General features: G+C 42.2%; 1 protein-coding gene across 2 annotated transcripts in view; it reads left to right on the forward strand.

Moving 5' to 3' along the window:
- Window positions 1-19,675, forward strand: part of CREBRF (CREB3 regulatory factor) — a 47,045-nt gene extending 27,370 nt beyond the window's left edge. For both annotated transcript variants that reach the window (XM_077265795.1, XM_077265796.1), the window contains exons 2-9: window positions 2,360-2,546; window positions 3,343-3,468; window positions 4,084-5,173; window positions 5,937-6,131; window positions 6,654-6,843; window positions 8,438-8,511; window positions 9,118-9,240; window positions 18,616-19,675. In XM_077265795.1, coding sequence (XP_077121910.1) covers window positions 2,439-2,546; window positions 3,343-3,468; window positions 4,084-5,173; window positions 5,937-6,131; window positions 6,654-6,843; window positions 8,438-8,511; window positions 9,118-9,240; window positions 18,616-18,731 — 2,022 coding nt within the window. In that variant the 5' untranslated portion in view covers window positions 2,360-2,438 and the 3' untranslated portion in view covers window positions 18,732-19,675. The remainder of the gene's footprint in view (window positions 1-2,359; window positions 2,547-3,342; window positions 3,469-4,083; window positions 5,174-5,936; window positions 6,132-6,653; window positions 6,844-8,437; window positions 8,512-9,117; window positions 9,241-18,615) is intronic.
- Window positions 19,676-20,974: the final 1,299 nt, after the last annotated feature.

The raw sequence follows: 20,974 nt of genomic DNA on the forward strand, positions 1-20,974 counted from the left end.
GACAGGTTCCCTGTAACTAAAAAAAACCCAAAATAAATTAAAAACTTTCCACTCCTGTGGTAAGAAGAGTGAAGATCTTGAAAAACATTAAAACACTTTCCTGTTCACATCTGTGGTAGAAATTCTTTTAGGTGTCTCACTTGCAAATTCTGCAATTTTTACCGGTACAAATAGTGCATCAAACTGCTCTGTATGGAATACTAGTAGCAGAGAGATGAATAGTGGGAACCTTGTAGGAGAGGATTCCCCAATGTCACAGTTGTTTTAGTGGGAGCCTTGTATGAGAGGATTCCCCAATGTCAGTTCTTTTAGTGGGAGCCTTGTAGGAGAGGATTCCCCAATGTCACAGTTCTTTTAGTGGGAGCCTTGTAGGAGAGGATTCCCCAATGTCACAGTTGTTTTTAGTGGGAACCTTGTAGGAGAGGATTCCCCAATGTCACAGTTGTTTTTAGTGGGAACCTTGTAGGAGAGGATTCCCCAATGTCACAGTTGTTTTAGTGGGAGCCTTGTAGGAGAGGATTCCCCAATGTCACAGTTGTTTTTAGTGGGAACCTTGTAGGAGAGGATTCCCCAATGTCACAGTTGTTTTTAGTGGGAGCCTTGTAGGAGAGGATTCCCCAATGTCACAGTTGTTTTTAGTGGGAACCTTGTAGGAGAGGATTCCCCAATGTCACAGTTGTTTTAGTGGGAACCTTGTAGGAGAGAATTCCCCAATGTCACAGTTGTTTTTAGTGGGAGCCTTGTAGGAGAGGATTCCCCAATGTCACAGTTGTTTTAGTGGGAGCCTTGTAGGAGAGGATTCCCCAATGTCACAGTTGTTTTAGTGGGAGCCTTGTAGGAGAGGATTCCCCAATGTCACAGTTGTTTTAGTGGGAGCCTTGTAGGAGAGGATTCCCCAATGTCACAGTTGTTTTAGTGGGAGCCTTGTAGGAGAGGATTCCCCAATGTCACAGTTGTTTTAGTGGGAACCTTGTAGGAGAGAATTCCCCAATGTCACAGTTGTTTTTAGTGGGAGCCTTGTAGGAGAGGATTCCCCAATGTCACAGTTCTTTTAGTGGGAGCCTTGTAGGAGAGGATTCCCCAATGTCACAGTTGTTTTAGTGGGAGCCTTGTAGGAGAGGATTCCCCAATGTCACAGTAGTTTTTGGTCTTCTGGCTGCTTCTCTCACTGTCTTGTTGACACTCCTGTCCTGTTTCTATCATTGGAGTGGAACATTATTTCATAGGAACCTACAACTGTTCAATATATAGGAGTTTAAAATATTGCTCAGATATCACTTACGGGTTTCTGATTGCTGGAGATCACTAGGCATGTGAGGGTGGGGTCATGTGTTCTCCTCCAAGTTTAATTCTGTACAGTTAGCTGATGAATGCACTTTTCACAAGGCATTGAACTATTCCCTGTGACTACCGTGTAGACAATGGGATTTACTGCAAAAAATATGGGTCTTTGTCAATCAGAGCTTAGCTTTCATTTCTTAAACTGATCTACCAAAATGGATTCTGAGTTCTGATTGGCCGCTATGGCTAGCAAACAGTTTTAAAACTATTTCAAGGAAACCTGATGGCTTCCCCATGTCTACCAAACTGCCTCATGTCTTTATTCCTTTTCATATATACATATATAGATTCAAATAAGCCCTTTTGGTGGCTTCTTGCTTAAATTTTGCTTAAATAGATTTTAGAAGTTGGCCTGTGATATTGTAATTACTGGATGACTAGTCATGGGGGCATTGTGTTCCTCCACACTATTCTTCCCACTAATCTTGTGAATGTGAGTCTGACAATGCACAATAAGCTGGGTGGCTTCATCCGCGCACAGCACTTGCTCAGGGAGCCACAAGATTTTCAGAGCCGGCAGTAACGGCTAGCTGAGTCCTGTGTCACTGTTGCCTCCCTAGGCATGGGCAGTGCGCTGATGAAGCCTTGGTGCGTCCACACGGCTTACTGAACGTTGTCGGGGTTGTGCTGCACTTGCTAATCATGTCCGTCACACCGACAGGGGTATTATAACATTAGTGGGATGATTATTCCGTGGATGGGGGGAGGGTGAGAAAATACGGGAACACAACACCCTCATGATTAGTCATCCACTAATATGCCTGAGTAAATTCTAAAATGAATTTAGGGAAATTTACTAAGAAAAAAGCCTCCAAATGGCACTTGTTTTAAAGTTTTGTAAAAAGTGGAATAAAAACAAGGTGAAGCTGTCGGGTTCCCTTTAAGAAACTGAATAAATTCTAGGGTATACCCTTGCTGTGATAGTATTATTTATTTCTGGCATGATGTTACTCCTCACCAGAACTATGTGAATGCACTCGCAGTATACTTACCTAGGTCATTTTTTATTTCTCCTCAGGTTCTGTTTGTGACGCAGGCTCTGGATGGAGCGCCTGTGATTCCCTTGTCCTCTCTTGTGAATCGCTACTCTTCAATGTATGTATACTTTTCTTGATACTAAAAAGAAGCGGCGGGTTAGAAGGTCTTTGGAGAGGAAGAAAACCCATTCAGGACAATTGGAAGAGCCTGGCTTTGAGATGCCTCAGGTGAGTTTGTATTGCTGTATATACTTGTAGAGGTTCTTCCCAAAAATCAAGTTATTCACTATCAATCCTGATCGCTAGGTGTCCGGACGTTGGGGTCTTCAGTGATGGAAAGTCGGTGCTCTGTAACAGAGTACAGCACTTGGCTTTTTCCGGTTGTCCCATAGACAATGAATGGAGATGCCCCTGCTGTAATGTCTGTATACTCTTTTCCTTCTCTCTCTGCCCAGGAGCTGTGGTATGATCAGACCATGTCCCTGTGCGGTCAGACACGGCCATTACATAGTACACAGCAGGGGAACATTTTTTTTAAAGACATCTAATGGTGGAAATTATTGTTCCAAGATCTATTGATTGAAATAAACTGATTTTCCCCAAATCAAAGTTTAATGATTTAGAAATCAAAGTGTGAATGTAAAATATTCGATAAAATTCATGCCTATTTTTTTTTCCTCAAGTCAATGACTAGATTTCAATTCCATGTCTACTCTGGTTGTAGTTATTATGGGTTGTTTAAGATCAGTAACCTTGTTTAGCTAGACTTTATTGAACAAGGTAGATTATCTGCCCATTATACCGTAAACTCCATGCTAATATACAGACCCCTAGGTCAGTAAGCGATTTGGCAAAGCAGTAGAGAATTGCTATCGGATTTCTTTCCTTCCGATTGTGGATTGTTCCTTTGTTTGATTCTGCTGTAGTCTTGTCTGTTTTTTCTCCCTATCTTCTCTTAAATTTTTTTTTTCTTTGTTCTTGTATCATTGACACTCGTTTTAAATTCTTTATATTCCTCTCATAGCCAAGTGTAAGTGGAATGGATCCTCCTTTTGGGGACGCTTTTCACAGCCCTGCATTTGCTGAGCAGACTTTAATGAGCACAGAACTTCTGGCCACCAGCTCTGACCCAGACTTCATGTATGAATTGGTAAGCCGCGGTCACTAAAAATCCTTAAATTGCTAAAATGTGTTGGGTAGTTAAGCCATTTTAGATGTACAGAGCTGGGTCTGATGAAGAATTGTTCAGATGTGGTGTTGAAAGGAAGTCTGTCATGTTCCTGCAGCTAGGATTAGTGACGGATACGCTGATTTCAGCATTCTTTCACCTAGGAATTAATGTGAAGCAGTTTTTCAGAACTTGAATGTTCACTGTGCAGTAGAGAGTCCATTGATATACATTATATGCATGCTCTCCTCCTTCTGTAGATTGGCAGATTTCTCTGTTACTATGCATAGGTAGAAACATGTCTTCCAGTTGCCGATTGATAGGGGGAGTCCGCATAATTGGAATCCTTGCAGCAAAGATGCACAGTTTAACATATAATTTCTCAAAAGTGATTTCACATACACAATTCTAAACCCCGAGAGGACCACATATGTAGGCATAGTTGGTGGTGAACTGTGATTTAGTTTTTTGAACACCTTGTCAACCAAAGGTGGGCTCACAAGTTGTGTGTTTATTACAGAAATACACTCTTAGGTAAGCCATATTCTTACAACTGTTTTTTTGTTTTGTTTTGTTTTTTGTATAATGTTTCATCAGGATCGAGAGTTGGGTTACCAGCAGAGCCCAACGGATAATTTTCTAATGCTGGAAGACTGCAAAGATTTGGAATCCTTGGACTCTTTGGCTGACATCCTGGGAAATAGTCCATCCCTATCTTCTCACTGGGAACAGTGGGATACTTACTGTGAGGATTTGACAAAGTATACAAAGCTTACAAGTTGTGATATTTGGGGAACCAAGGAGGTGGACTATCTTGGCTTGGATGACTTTTCAAGTCCCTATCAAGATGAGGAGGTCATCAGTAAAACCCCCACACTTGCTCAGCTTAACAGCGAGGATTCACAGTCAGTGGTTGACTCCCTTTGTTACACAGAAGGCTTATTAGCAGCTAGAGCTACACTTCTTCCAGGAAAGAAAGTGTCTTCTGGAAGGGTTACTGCTCCAGTTAGCGCACCTAAGACTTCTCCAACTGACATGCCATCATCTGATTGCTCTCTAAAAGCTGTCAAGGCAGCTGCAAGTCCACAGATGGCAGCAAAGACTAATATTTCTTGTGAGGAGAAGATCAACATTCATGTGGAATGCAAGGACTATGTAAAGAAAGCAAAAGTAAAGATCAGCACGGTACTTCCTACACGACCAACAAGCACAGTGGTTGCACTAGATGCATCAAAGGAGAACACTTGTTTTTGTGGAGCAGTGGCCAAAAAGCAGGAAAGGACAATTGGTGAGACTTCATTAGGCCGGAAAAGCTGTGCTATCTTGCCTTTTAGAGAGACTCAAAAGCTATTTTGCCCACCTCAGAATGTGGTGACCATTGGCGCCGTGGAAGGGAATGTTACTGTATCTGCTTCTGTTTCTGATCCCTCACAGAAAAAGGAAGAGCACAACTACTCACTTTTTGTCTCAGAGGGACTTACAGAGTTGGTCAAGAGTGAAGGACCAGGAGACGAAGAAGACGAAGATGAGGAGGTTGATTTGGATGAAGAAGATCATGATGAGGGATTTGGTAGTGAGCATGAACTGTCTGAAAACGAAGAGGAAGAGGAGGAGGAGGAGGAGGAAGAAGAGGAAGAAGACTTTGAAGATGATAAAGATGATATTAGTGACACCTTCTCTGAACCAGGTAATAGTTTGAATACATAAAATGATCTGTTATATTTAATTCTGAGCATTAATATGCTAGACTCACAAGCCATAAGTTGTAATTGATAATGGCTATATCCCTTTGGCTATGATCAGCTCAGCTAGCCTTGGGGATTGGAGTAGATCGGTGTATGGACTCATATACTGTGTTTGAGCCTGTACGCCTCTAACTCTGATTTTCCATGGACCAGCAGACCAAAGCCAAAAGGCACCCGTGTAGGTTACACTGCACGACACGGGGTCCCTGCCTTTTAGGTTTAAGCACTCTCCACACTGGTTCTTTACTAATCATAACTATTATTTGATGTGTCAAGAACTAGAGCTGCAAATTGATAGTTACGTCTTAATAACGATTTAGTCTTAATTGCCTTGAAGTCTCAGATATTAAATGAAACAACTTGGTTATACTTATTACATTTTCATCGTAGAAAATGTGTATTTAATGATTAGTAAAACCTGTTTCCTACTATTAAATATCTTGGAAACTAAGGGAGTAGCTAAAAGGAAAGCAGAGGGAGCAGTCACATCAAACACTGTTGCCTGATGAGGCCAAATGGCCCTTCTGCCACATATGGAGACACCAGTATTATCAATGACCGGACCGCATTGGGCCCAGAAGTTAGTCCTCTGCTAGGAACCTGCTGTTCAGGAAACCTTGCCTTGAAGATACCGGCCGGACCTAATGGACCTTTACAAGACCCCTGACTTTAATATAACAACATAACATGGTTTTTTACTTTTAGGTTATGAAAATGATTCCGTTGACGACTTAAAAGGGATAACGGCTGTGTCATCAAGGAAAAGAGGAAAACGGCGGTACTTTTGGGAATACAGTGAGCAGCTCATGCCTTCTGACCAAGAAGCAATGCTGAGACCATCTGAGTGGAACAAAGACACTCTGCCCAGTAACATGTATCAGAAAAATGGCTTTCATCATGGTAGGTAGTACGATGGGTCAGACAGTAGTGCCTGTAATCCTCTTATCTAGTTTAGTTGCCTTGTGCTCTTTTAATTTGCTACCAATGATGGATTGCTTGAGATCTTATCAGGAAGTGATTTACAAAAAGTATTTTACGATTAATTAAAAAAAAGTTATTCTTAACTTTGTACATGAAGTATATGTAGCATAGATACTAATAGGATGGGACAATCCATTTAATTCTAACATTGGTGGTGCAACAGGATATGCTACAAATGTCCTATCAGTAGAAGGAAACCAACCATGCTAACAAAGTGGCATACCATTTTCTGATCTTCAGACTTGTGGTGGGTGCATTAGGAGCAGTGATGATTGGGTGTCACTTTGCTGTTTCCACTTTATTTTACTGATAAGACATTGATGGTGTGTCCGAGTATGTAAATGAGAACATATGCTAAAAGATTACATGGACAATTTGTATGGTAATATATTCACTGACAAGTGAACTACTACAATTACACCTTAAATATTTTGCGGACAGGCAAATACACCGTAAAGAAGTCTCGCAGAACTGATGTGGAAGACTTGACTCCCAACCCAAAAAAGCTTCTACAGATTGGAGGGGAGTTGCGTAAACTGAACAAGGTGATCAGTGACCTGACGCCTGTATCTGAGCTTCCCGTAACGGCCAGGCCGCGCTCTCGAAAGGAAAAAAACAAACTGGCTTCCAGGTACCTTATCCCATATTATATGGTGACTGACTAAGATCTTACTTTTGATTATATAAGAAGGCATAATAAACCAGCAGTAAAGGCAATATAGATGCTAACGATTAATTTTGAAGACCAAAAGGAAGATCTGTAGTCATTATCAGAGGTGGAAACACGTTTATGTTTGAGCATGGGGAATTTCAATCTCCATACTATTCTTTTTGTAAAAACAGTGGATCGTGACTTGTAGATGTATTTATTCCCCACACAAAATTGAAATTGCAACCAAAATGGAAAAGTCATGCTGTGGAAATCACAGGATCAATAGACATAATGATATGTAAGTGCTAAAAAATGGGAAAAATTAAGTTTTAAAAACCTCTTACTGAGCATCATGTGCAGAAATACACACTTACACGCCTTGGCATGCTATCAGTGAGGTTATTAAAGCTTTTCTGAGGAACATTCTGCCACGATGGGTGCACTTGACCACGCAAATCATCAAAATCCTCTGCTGGCAGCTCCCTTTGTAATTGCCGACCAATGTGGGCCTAGATGTGCATAATGGGGGACAGGTCTGGAGAGGCTGCAGGCCATGAAAACACATTTAGCCCACATAGGCCTTCTTGTCACTGTCACAAGCACCATGCCATCTAGTGTTGTCATTGTGAAAACTGGTTACTGGGACGCTTTCATATTCCTTCATGAAGGCCTCTTGTGGCGTTACCCACATGGTTTCCAGACCAATCTCTGCTGTCATCAATTTCAATGTTGAGCTGTGTATTTCTACGGGCCCCACAGCTACAAATCTTTTAGCATTTTTTTATTTTTATTATGTCGATGCATTGTTTTCTCTGATTACTCCTATTTAGATAAGTCCAATCTTAATCACGGTGACTTTACATGTATGAAATGAATTATGGCCTTACAAAGTGGTGGTAATGGACTATGCCACACAGTCTTTTTCAGAGCTGCTGACTGGTGAAGCGGGATCATGTGATTCATTGTGTACTTTCACAAAATCAGGAAGGGCCTTTTAGGCTGTTTGACACATTGAAGTTATTACCTGGGTGAAAGTATATGTATACGATTGGACATCATGCTGTAATAGGAAGATGTTTGCCATGATGATGGGTTCTCTGGCCAAATGGCTGCACTGTAATATGGGAGATCGGCTGAGGGTGTGGGCCTGTCAAGGTAGTTGATTGTTTCAAGTGATAACCACCAGTATTGTGACTGTGATACAGGCTGTCAATCAGCATTGGTATAAGACAAACTGTAGAATGATGTTCCAAGTGTAACTGTATAGTTCCAAAGCAAACCAAAAGGTAATTTCACGCAACGAATGAGTGTTTTGCTTGTTTGATTGGTAATAGGTAGCCTGTTTACACTGCTCAATTATCGAAAGTGAACATTCATTTCCCAATAATCGGGCAGTGTACATGCATCTCTACTTATGAAACCTGCCTGGTGTAAGGATCAGCTTCCATTGTCTGCACTATAAAACAATGTTCTCACTGCGTGGAGCATTCTTTTCTGACCTTTAACATCCCTTGAATTAATTCATAAGTTTGCAGAATGTTTTTGACAGATTTTGCTATTCCTTCAATTGCAGAGCTTGTCGGCTAAAGAAAAAGGCACAATACGAAGCTAATAAAGTGAAGCTGTGGGGCCTGAATACAGAATACGGTAAGTTCTTAATAAGTGAAAAAGGGGAAGAAGGTGGTCCCAGGGGACTATAGGCTGGTGAGTCTGACTTCCACACCAGGAAAGATCTTTGAACAAATTATTCAACGTGTATGTAAGTACCTGGATAAGAATGAAGTGATTAACCAGAGTCAGCATGGGTTTGTAACTAAGTCATGTCAGACTAACTTAATTTCCTTCTATGATAGAATCACTGACTGGGTGGAACAGGGAAATGCTGTAGATATAGTATATCTTGACTTCAGCAAAGCATTTGACAAAGTATCTCACACCATTCTTATTGAAACAATGACTAAGTATGGAATGGGCAAGGCAACTGTTAGGTGGATTCATAACTGGCTTAGTGATCGGACCCAAAGAGTGGTCGTAAAGGGATGCACATCCAGTTGGAAGAATGTCTCAAGTGGGGTTCCACAGGGCTCTGTCCTGGGCTCTGTATTGTTCAACATCTTTATCAATGATTTAGATGAAGGAATTGACGGTACACTGATTAAATTTGCTGATGACATTCTGTATGACCGCTCAGCTGGTGTTGAGAACTGTATGTACCGTATATCATGTGTATATAATTTTCATATATTTTTACAGATAATTTGCTGTTTGTGATCAATTCAATCAAGCAAGAGATCATGACTCGCATGCAGATTCCATGGGAGGAGTGGTCAGCAAGCATGGAACAAAAACTGGATAATCTTATCAAGAATACACTAGGTATGTGTGTTTTTACATTCAGACTACAGTAGATAATGCCATCCTTTGTCTGCATCCTCGCACCCTAAAGGCTTCCATACAGACTAGACTAAAGCTGGCCGAGCCTGCATGTTGTGTATGGGAGCCTCCAGACTCTCCCTGTACAGATAATGCTCGGGAAGCAAAGGATTTGGCCTGCTCAATTTCCCTGGCAATCCTTTTATTCCCTGGAGACTAAAGGTACCGTTACACTAAACGATTTACCAACGATCACGACCAGCGATACGACCTGGCCGTGATCGTTGGTAAGTCGTTGTGTGGTCGCTGGAGAGCTGTCACACAGACAGCTCTCCAGCGACCAACGATGCCGAAGTCCCCGGGTAACCAGGGTAAACATCGGGTTACTAAGCACAGGGCTGCGCTTAGTAACCCGATGTTTACCCTGGTTACCATTGTAAATGTAAAAAAAACCAAAAACACTACATACTTACATTCCGGTGTCTGTCACGTCCCTCGCCGTCTGCTTCCCGCACTGACTGTGTCAGTGCCGGCCGTAAAGCACAGCACAGCGGTGACGTTACTGCTGTGCTCTGCTTTTACTTTACGGCCGGCGCTCAGTCAGTGCGGGAAGCTGACGGCGAGAGACTCGACAAACACCGGAATGTAAGTATGTACTGTTTTTTTTTTTTTTTTTTTTTTTTGTTTTTTTTTTTACATTTACAATGGTAACCAGGGTAAACATCGGGTTACTAAGCGCGGCCCTGCACTTAGTAACCCGATGTTTACCCTGGTTACAAGCGAACACATCGCTGGATCGGTGTCACACACACCGATCCAGCGATGACAGCGGGTGATCCAACGACGAAATAAGGTGCTGGCCTTCTAGCTCCGACCAACGATATCACAGCGGGATCCAGATCGCTGCTGCGTGTCAAACACAACGATATCGCTATCCAGGACGCTGCAACGTCACGGATCGTTGTTGTTCTCGTTGGAAAGTTGTTCATTGTGAAGGTACCTTAAGCCACCTCCAGAGGATTTACGCAGCAGTGCTTTCATAATGAACAGAAATGTTTGTATATGGGTGAGTCAGGAGACATGGTTGCCAGCCAAGCAATTGTTTGCCCAACAGTTATTCAATGTGTGTGGGGCCTTTAGTATCGGAAGCAGGAGTCTCATCAGAGGTAGCACAGTTTTTGGTTTTGAATTGTCCCATCTAGTGATGAGTGGACGTCCTCTTGATAAGGTGATATCCGAGCATGCTCCTGTGCTAAACAAATCTCTTCGGCATGATCATAAAATACATTGGAGCCCCTGCATGTCTCACCGCTGTTCTCTCGGGGACTCAAACTTATTTTTCAAGCATGCCAAAGACACTCGGTTAGCACATGAGCATTCTCGGATAACACCTTCTCCGAGAACGTTCATTCATCACTAGTCCCATCCAAAATGTTTTGGTGATTATGGTCCACTTTAGTGGCCTCCTGCCATTTTGTACCAAACCTTTTAATAGGAAATATATGCCCTTCTCACTCACTGGTTGTGGGAGGGAGGGATTGGGAAACCTGAAAATAGAAATTCAGAAAGGTGTGACTGCTGGAAAATAGAAACCTGTATGAGAATGTTAACAGAGCATTGTAGAGTACACGGTAATTATTGTTCAATCTCCATTTATAAGTTCAACTTCTGCAGATATGAATTGCACTTTGATTCATGACTGATAAAGATTACCAGACTCCAACCTACATAGCATTTTCATATCAGCAGACATGTATACCTAGGACGTTAGTACCTTTCCAATAACTAAACTGATACCTGATTCACATTTTTCTCTGACATTAGGCGAAAACTTTGAGCAGCGAGGGTGTTGTGATGACATTTGTCTCTAAAGGCTTTTTCACCTAGGGGTGATCGGTGGAATGAACCTTAATAGGAATGTCTGTTTCTGATGATTATCCTTGTAAAAGTGCTTAGAGTTCAGTGTTCTTTTGCTAGGTCCGCCATCAGGGACATTCCTGCGCTTACTGCCGTATGGGGCCTGGTTAGCAACAGTACAGAAGGGGGTCGGCCCGCAAGTCCGGGGCCCCGCTCCTGTGCTTCTACTCATTGGGCCCCAAGTGCTGTGCGTTGCGGGACTGTGGCGCACACATCAGTACAGCCACCACAGCGGCCGACACCAGAGAGCGACTCAAAGTGTCTGCTGCTCTGCTGGGCCTGAACTGTTAGAAAGGAAGAGCTGAAGGACCTGTGGTGACATCACTATCACAGATCCTTCACCATTTATCAGCCCCGCCCCCTGATCACATGACGATGACATCACCACAGGTCCTTCAGCTCCGTCCTGGTTGTGTGCAGCTCTTGTTCTCTGGATCAGCCAACAGCAGATTTCTGGTTCCTCAATTGTGGGTGAGATTACAGGAGGGTTTGGTGGAGTTTTTGGTGCTTGTGGTAAATCTGTGAGAGGAGAGTGTGGGGTGAGATCAGAGCTGTTCCTGTGGAGGCTCCTGCTCCGTGTGACTGCGGCTCCTCACTGTTTTGGACGTGCAGCATTTTATGGGACTGCACATGATGAAGTGTGTCTGAGGGGAGACTGCACATATGAAATGGAAGGGGGCTGCAAATGATGAAGGGGCACTGCAGATGAAGTGAGGGGTTGAAAGGAGACTGCAATGGATGAAGTAAGGTGAATTCAGTGTGGGGGACAGGGGACATCAATTTAATTGGGGTTGGGGAGCGCAAATGATGAATTGAAGATAGGGGTGGGGAGAGCAAATGATGAATAGGGGGTGGGGAGAGCAAATGATGAATAGGGGGTGGGGAGAGCAAATGATGAATTGAAGGTGGGGGTGGGGAGAACAAATGATGATCTAGGAGGAAAACAATGAATTTTGAGGGTGGGGAGAGTAATGATGTATTGAATGTGGGGTAGAGCAGGTGATAATGAATAGAGGGTGGGAGAGAGAGAAGACTTGGGGCGGGAGGGGCATGTAAGGCAGCATATCTTTGTGTAAATGAGGATATGCGTCCGGCAATAATGCAAATGACTCGGGGACAACCAATTTGTAGTAACCATTGTCCATTAGTAGTGTTGAGCGATACTTTCCGATATCGGAAAGTATCGGTATCGGAAAGTATCGGCCGATACCGTCACAGTATCGGAATCCAATCCGATACCCGATACCAATACAAGTCAATGGGACTCAAGTATCGGACGGTATTCCTGATGGTTCCCAGGGTCTGAAGGAGAGGAAACTCTCCTTCAGGCCCTGGGAACCATATAAATGTGTAAAAGAAAGAATTAAAATAAAAAATATCGCTATACTCACCTGTCCGACGCAGCCGGGACTTCAGCGAGGGAACCGGCAGCGTTGTTTGTTTAAAATTCGCGCTATTACTTGGTTACGTGAATTCCCGGCTTGTGATTGGTCAGGTCGGCCATGTTGCCGGGACGCGGACCAATCACAGCAAGCCGTGACGAAATTACGTCACGGCTTGCTGTGATTGGTCCGCGTCCCGGCAATATGGCCGCCCTGACCAATCACAAGCCGTGACGTCACGGGAGGCTGGACACGCGCTCATTTTAAAATGGGCGCGTGTCCAGCCTCCCGTGACGTCACGGCTTGTGATTGGTTGCGCCGCGATCAACCAATCACAAGCCGGGAGGCTGGACGCGCTCATTTTGAAATGGGCGCGTGTCCAGCCTCCCGGCTTGTGATTGGTTGACCGCGACGCAACCAATCACAAGCCGTGACGTCACGGGAGGCTGGACACGCGCCCTTTTTAAAATGAGCGCGTTTCCAGCCTCCCGTGACGTCACGGCTTGTGATTGGTTAATGGCGGCCATGTTGCCGGGACGCGGACCAATCACAGCAAGCCGTGACGTATTTTCGTCACGGCTTGCTGTGATTGGTCCGCGGCCCGGCAACATGGCCGCCCTGACCAATCACAAGCCGGGACTTCGCGTAACCATGTAAAAGCGGGAATTTTAAACAAACAACGCTGCCGGTTCCTGCGCTGAGGTCCCGGCTGCGTCGGACAGGTGAGTATAGCGATATTTTTTATTTTAATTCTCTATTTTACACATTTTAACATTAATGTTGTTCCGATACCCGATACCACAAGAGTATCGGAATCCCGGTATCGGAATTCCGATACAGCAAGTATCGGCCGATACCCGATACTTGCAGCATCGGAATGCTCAACACTATCCATTAGTATAAAGTTCGCACATTCATGATGACTGCCACTTGTTAAACTAGGGCCGACTTCCTATATTATAACCCCACCAAGGACAACATGCATGCATGTATGTATGTATGTATGTATGTATGTTCTCCCCGTGTTTACGTGGGATTTCTCAGAATTCTCCGGTTTCCTCCCAAACTCCAAAGACATACTGATAGGGAATTTAGATTGTGTGCCCCATTGGGGACAGTGCCAATAATGTCTGCAAAGCGCTGTGGAATATGATAGCACTTTATAAGCAAAGCATAATAAAGAAATAAAATCTTATAATGGCTGCTGAAAAAAGTGATCTCTACTAGTGATGAGTGAACATGCTAGGATTACTTCTTATCCTAGCATCTGGGCGTGCTCGTACATTATGTTAGAGTCCCTGCGGCTGCATAATTTGCTGCTGTTAGACAGTCTGAAATACATGTGGAGATTACCTGTTTGTTAGGGAATCCCAGCATGTGTTCAGGCTGCTTAACAGCCGCAAATCATGCAGCCGCAGGGACTGGAACATATATGTATGTATATATGAGCATGCCTGGATAAGACACAATGCGAGCACGTTCGCTCATCACTAATCTCTAGCCATGTATTAAGCCTAGTGATCAGTGTGAGAATGGCAAGATGTGTGTTTTAATAATAAAGATGGGGATATGGAAAATAAATATATCAAAGGTGTTTAACCCCTTAACGTTCAATGACTGGCATAGCCTGTCATGGCCGAGTGTCAGTTCCCACACCAGGACGGGCTATACCTGTCATGCATTTAAACTGTCACTGCGTGTTCACACGCAGTGACAGTTCAGTGCCGGTGGCTGTCTATGACAGCTGAGAGGCACGGGAAGAGATGCGGGCACTCATGCTGTCGGTCCCCGCTCCCAGATCGCTGTGATTGGTCGATCAATCTGACTGACCGATCACAGCATGATCGCACGGGAGATGCTGAAATATCAGCACTTCCTGCCCGATCAGTGCAGCAGCACAGCTCTGCCAGTGGCCGAGCGTCTGCACTAACAGCCAGGAGCGGTGTCCGCACCGCCCCTGGCTGTTAAACCCCTAAATGCTGTGATTAAGCGCGATCGCAGCATTCAGGAGGCAGGCTGAGAGACGGGAGCTCCCTCTGCCATCAGATTGGTGTCCCCGCGACGGCATCGCGGGGGCCCGATCATTGCCATGGTGACCTTCGGGTCACAGCATGGTGTCAGAAGCTTTCAGTATAGGTATAATGCAGTGCAATGCTAGTGTACTGCAATGCATTATACCTGCAAAGTGAAATTCCCATAAAGGGACAAGGTAAAAAAGGAAGCATTTAAAAAAAAAAAAAAAAAAAATTAAAAACAATTACATAATAATAAAAAATAAACTAAATACACATTTTTATGTAAAAAAAAAAAAAATTAAATAAGCAAAAAAAAGTACACATTTGGTATTGCCGCATCCGGAACAATCTGATCTATAAAAGTGTCATGCTTGTTAAGCCCTTCAGTGAATGCTGTAAAAAACACACGAAAAAAAGTAGCAAACTATGCTTGATCATCATACCGCTTGGAAAAAGTGGAAATGAAAAAGTGGAAAAAAACAAGATCAAAAAGACAAATGTAGATAAAAATATTACTGAAAATACCATCTTGTCCCGCAAAAAATCAAGCCGCCATACAGCTCCATCAGCGGAAAAATAAGTTATAGCTCTCAAAATAAAGCAGTTTTTCTATAAAAGTTTTTGTGTAAAAGCACCAAAACATTAAAATAAACTACCGTATTTTCTGGTGTATAAGACGACTGGGCGTATAAGACGACCCCACAACTTTTCCATATAAGATATGGAATTTGGGATATGCCCGCTGTATAAGACGGGGGTCATCTTATACGCCCAGTCATCTTATACGGCGTGTGGTTCCCAGGGTCTGAAGGAGAGGAGACTCTCCTTCAGGCCCTGGGATCCATATTCATGTTAAAAATAAAGAATAAAAATAAAAAATATGTATATACTCACCCCTCCGAGAAGCCTGGCTGTCACCGCTGCAAGCGTCTGCCTCCGTACCTAAGAATTGCAGAGCATGAAGGACCCTCGATGACAACGGGGGCAGTGGATTAAGTTTTTCAACGCATCCGCTGCCCCGTTGTAATGTCCGGGGAGGAGGGGGCGGAGTTCCGGCCGCGCATGCTCAGTCGGAAATGGCGGACACGACGCACAAAAAAACGTTACATGTAACTTTTTTTTGTGCTGACAGTCCGCAAAAACACGACGCATCCGTCGCACGACGGATGCGACGTGTGGCCATACGTTGCAATGCGTCGCTAATGTAAGTCTATGGACAACTAATGTAAGTCTTGCAGACAACTTTGCAGGATGCGTTTTTTCTCCTAAACGACGCATTGCGACGTCCATCTAACGACGCTAGTGTGGAAGTAGCCTAAGGCTCAGCGCACATTTATCTTGCGCTCTCCACTGAGCACTTACAGCAGAGTTTCCGTGTAAATCTCTGAAATATGTGATTCAGACAGAACCGCCGGCAGACGATTCCCTATAATGAGGCAGATGAAAGCACTGTGAATGCCAAAGGACCTGTGATCCGGCGGTGTCCATCTTTTTAGGCATGCATAAAAAAGCGGTTCACCATAGTTTTGTGCGCCTCTGAAAGGAAGGACAACGCTGCCTCATTACAGTGATTGGCTCCCTCTGGGATTTAATGTAAAACCCCATCTAAGTGCTCAGTGTAGAGTACCAGATAAATGTGATCCTGAACGTTATGAAAAATCTACCCAATAAAAGCTTCAACTCAGTCCACAAAAAACAGCAAGTCCCCACTCAGGGCCGTCATCTGTTAATGGAAATATAGGAGGCTTCCATGTTAGTGGTAGCACAAAGGTTCTGGAAAAGCAAAATCCAAATGCCCCCCCCACCCTTCTGAGCCCCAGTGTGCATAAACCACCTTTAGCATTTACATTTGGCATGGGTATAATTTCCAAAATGGGGTCACTTGAGGGGGGATTCTGCTCTCTAGCATTTAGGGGCTGTGTATATGGAGTCCGCAAACTATTCTAAGAAAATCTGTGCTCCAGGAGGCAAATAGTGCTCCATCCCTACCGAGACTCTCCGTATGGCTAAGCAGTACTGTACAGCCACATATGGGGTATTTCTATAGTCAGCAGAAATTGTGGGACAAATTATGGTGCCAATTTTACCCAATTCTTGTGTGAAAATGTAAAATCTGGGGCTAAAACAAAACTTGTGGTAAAAATGTAATTATTTTTCTTCACTGCCCAATAGTATAAAATTCCTTGACCCAACGGTGTCCAAATGATCACTGCACCTCCCCTAGATTAATTCAACAAGAGGTGTAGTTTGTAAAATGGGGTCACTTATGAGGAGTTAAGCTGTTCTGGCTCCTCAGGGGATCTCCCAGTGAGTCATAGCACCCTCAAACCATAATAGTAAAATCTGCACTGTAATATGGCACGCCTTCCCTTTTGAGCTTTGCACTGCCTTAAAAGTAGTTCTCACCCACACATGGGGTATTGGCACACTCAGGAGAAATTACACAACACATTTTGGGGTCCATTTTCTCCTATTACCTTTGTTTAAAATACACCATTTGGTGCTAAAAGATGATTTTTGTGGAAAAAATGTGATTTTTAATTTTCACGGATCAACGTTATGAACTTATGTGAAGCACCTGGGGGATCAAGGCACTCTCGAAACATCTAGATAAGTCCCTTGAGGGGTCTAGTTTCCAAAATGGGGTCACTTGTGGGGGGTTTCCACTGTGTAGGCACATCAGGGGCTCTCCAAACACGACATGGCGTCCGCTCTCGATTCCAGCCAATATTGCATTCAAAACATGAAACTGTGTTCCGTCCATTCCAAGCCTTACTGTGCGCCCAAACAGTGGTCTTCCTCCACCCATGGAGTATCGGGGTATTTTGGAGAAATTGTGCAACAATTTTTGGGGTTCATAAACTCCTGCTACCTTTGCTAAAATAAAAAAAATTGGTGGTAAAATATTTTTTTGTGGGAAAAAAAATTTGATTTTTAATTTTTATGGCTCTACGTTTTAAACTTATGTGAAGCATTTGGAGGTTCAGGGTGCTCTACAAACATCTAGATAAGTCCTTTGGGGGGTGTAGATTCCAAAATGGTGTCACTTGTGGGGGGTTTCCACTGTTTAGGCACATCAGGGTCTTTCCAAACGCGACATGGTGTCCACTCTCGATTCCTGCCAATTTTGCATTCAAAACCTCAAATGGTGCTCTTTCCCTTCTGAGCCCTGCCGTGCACCTAAAGAGTGGTCTTTCGCCACACATGGGGTATTGGCGTAATCGGGAGAACTTGCACAACATATGTTGTGGTCCATTTTCTCCTGATACCCTTGAGAAAACAAAAAAAATTGTCTGAAGTAAGATTTTTGTAAAAAAGAAAAGTAAAGTAAATATTTTTTCCTTCCAAATTGCTTCAGTACTTGTGAAGCACCTGAAGGGTTAATAAACTTCTTGAATGTGGTTTTGAACACCTTGAGGGGTGCAGTTTTTAGAATGGTGTCACTTTTGGGTATTTTCTGTCATATAGGCCCCCAAAGTCACTTCAAATGTGAGGTGGTCCCTAAAAAATAAAAAAAAGGTTTTGTAAATTTTGTTCGAAAAATGCGAAATCGCTGGTCAACTTTTATCCCTTATAACTTCCTAACAAAAGAAAATTGTTTTAAAAATTGTAAAGTAGACAGATTTTACATTCCCCCCCCCCCAGTAAACACAAGTAATTTTGAAGAAATTTTACCACCATCATAAAGTACAATATGTTACAAAAAAACAGTCTCCGGATCCATTGAAGCCTTCCAGAGTTATAACCATATAAACTTGACAGTGGTCAGATTTCAAAATTAATGCCTGGTCATTAATTTACAAAGTGGCTTGGTACTTAAGGGGTTAAATATATTTAACATAATCTGTTTTTATAATAGGGCTTTTCCTGATGACTTATTCCCTTTAAGCAGCGATGTTAGGAGCAGGGCTGTGGAGTCGGTAAGCCAAACCTCCGACTCCTCAATTTCCATGAAAATGGGCTCCGACTCCTACTCTCCGACTCCACAGCCCTGGTTAGGAGCACATTTATTTTACTCTAAGCCTAATTTTTTTAATAAACCTATTCTCTTTTGATTCTTTCAGGTTCGTCAGTAGCAGGCCAGACATCTGAGTTTGTAAATCAAGTTTTGGAAAAAACTTCAGATGGGGATCCCACTGGTGGCTTAGTGGGACTCCGTATACCAACTTCAAAGGTGTGACCATCTCTTCACAGCCAGCGCTGATGTGTCATCATCTCGTGTCTTCTCCCAAGTCTGCACTAAGAACTTCTTCAATTTTGCATGTATATCCTCTCATAATCTGTTATGGTTCTATGTAGCAGGTTTGTTGGGTGGAATAAGCAAGCTGACATGCTGACAAGCGCGAATACCCATTGCATGGAACTCTGCGTCATCACAATGTCTGGTTGTTCGTGGCTACTTGTTCATAGAGTACTATTGGCAGCAATTCTATCATTGCCATGGAGTTTATATATCCAATATAAATGTGCAAAAAACAAATAGGCAACATATAATGTATTTGTAGTGTTTGTCTTAGAGTCAGAAACCGATTTCTTTTTTCTTTTTTTTTATATATATTTAGATTCACATAGTTTTTAGCTAATGCCAAAATTAGCTGGAATAAGCTTCAGACACAAGTGATAATAAGCCACTATCTGAAATGGGAGGTAAAGACATGATTCCTGCTCTGAACGCAGAACTTGCACAGGTAGACTGCACTAAATGATGCGGTAGCAGTGCAAACGTCAAAAAGTGGCTTTATATATAATGTGTATTTGTGGATAAGATAACATTGCGATGGCTGATAGTTTGTCGCAAGTGGAACTTTGATCTTAAAGACTCATCTTTGTGCCTTGTTATTTGCGGAGTGATAAAGACTCTTCTACAGCTTAAAGCCGTTAAGGATTTTTGTATGCTTTAAAACATTATAAGATCTTTTAAACCTTGTAGTGTAGTGGCCTAAGATGCATAGTTTGGTGCATATTTATCGGGTTAAGCTTCAATGTTTAAAAACAAAATCCTTGTGACTTCCTTTTTTTTTTCCCCGAATGTACATAGGAACATGTTAAAAATGTAGATATGTGCCACAGAGTCTGTGAATTGTAATAGATACATAAAAAGTAAAAAAAAAAAAAAAAAAAAAACTAAAAAAAAAGTTAGTAAAAAAAAAAGTGGCTCTTGAACTATAAGCCGCACTATTTTTCCTTATTTGTTCTTTTTCTTCTCTTTGGTACTTTTTAACTTGGAAAAGAGAGAAACAAAAATTGCACATTACTTTGATTGTTTTCTTTTTGTTTTGTACCAAAGAAAAACACATTGAGGTGGCAGACTGCCAGTCAAAGTAAAGATTTGCACAGCTTATAAAATACTGTAATGAATGTAAAGACAAAAAAATATAACTATATATAGATATATATAACAGAGGTCAGCAGAATTCTGGGATAGCTAGGGAATTTAACAAACTGTGAATTTTCTTTTTTGTAGTGGTCCAATTTTCCAAATATCAATATATACATTTGGAGGGTGCATTCACAGTCTTGTGTCTACATTCAAGAGACCGATTTTTCCCATTGTAGATAAACAAAGACTAGTTGTTTTTTAGTTGTTTTTTTTTTTTCCTCTTTGTTTTATTGGTAGAATTTTCAGATTTTTGGAGGATAGGCGGAGCTGCTACATTTCATTGATCTAGTTCAACTTCCAGAATCTAATCTTTCCCATCCTAGCAAGGTGGTATGAAACTGGTAGGCCCATTGGCATTGTAAAACAAATAAATATATATATACATATATATAAAAATATCTATTTTTGCTATTGTAACATGCACCTGAATATATTAATCTTCAGACAGAAGGGTAGAAGGACAGAAATTTAAATATTGTAATATTTGCCAATATTTTTTTTTCTTAATGTTCTTGATCATTTCAGAGCATGTCTGAAAGCTAAAAAAAGGTTTATGATGTTAAAAAATAAGAAAAAAAAAAAAAGTGAATAAAAAAAATAGATTTTATATTTTTGTATTAGTACTGCAGGAACTGCTTCTTTGGATGTTAGGGACTTGAATTTATTTCATGTTTATGAATATGTTTTTATTTTATCCTGCATGTAGTATTTCTGCAGATGCATGGAGTGTAGTGATACTCCTTTCCTGGTAAAGAAAATGGCTCAATAATTTTGTTAAAAAAAACCCTTTGAAGTCAGTGAGTTGAAGTGGATGTCTGTTCTGGCTCGGTCCTGATCAGTCTGTTGTTGGCTCATCAGTGGATTTCTTCACTTGGATCAATCTCTGCTCTTCAGCACAAAAAGCAGTGCTTGAGTTTCCATTTCCGACACATGTATCTATAGCCTTGTTGCATTGAGTTCCAATTTATTCTTAGAAATTCTTGAAGTATATGCCATAAAAGTGAAATGATGAATGTTGCAGATTATGCTTTTTTATTTATATG

Source organism: Ranitomeya variabilis, chromosome 5, assembly GCF_051348905.1.
Source record: "Ranitomeya variabilis isolate aRanVar5 chromosome 5, aRanVar5.hap1, whole genome shotgun sequence".
In the NCBI taxonomy this organism is placed as follows: domain Eukaryota; kingdom Metazoa; phylum Chordata; class Amphibia; order Anura; family Dendrobatidae; genus Ranitomeya; species Ranitomeya variabilis.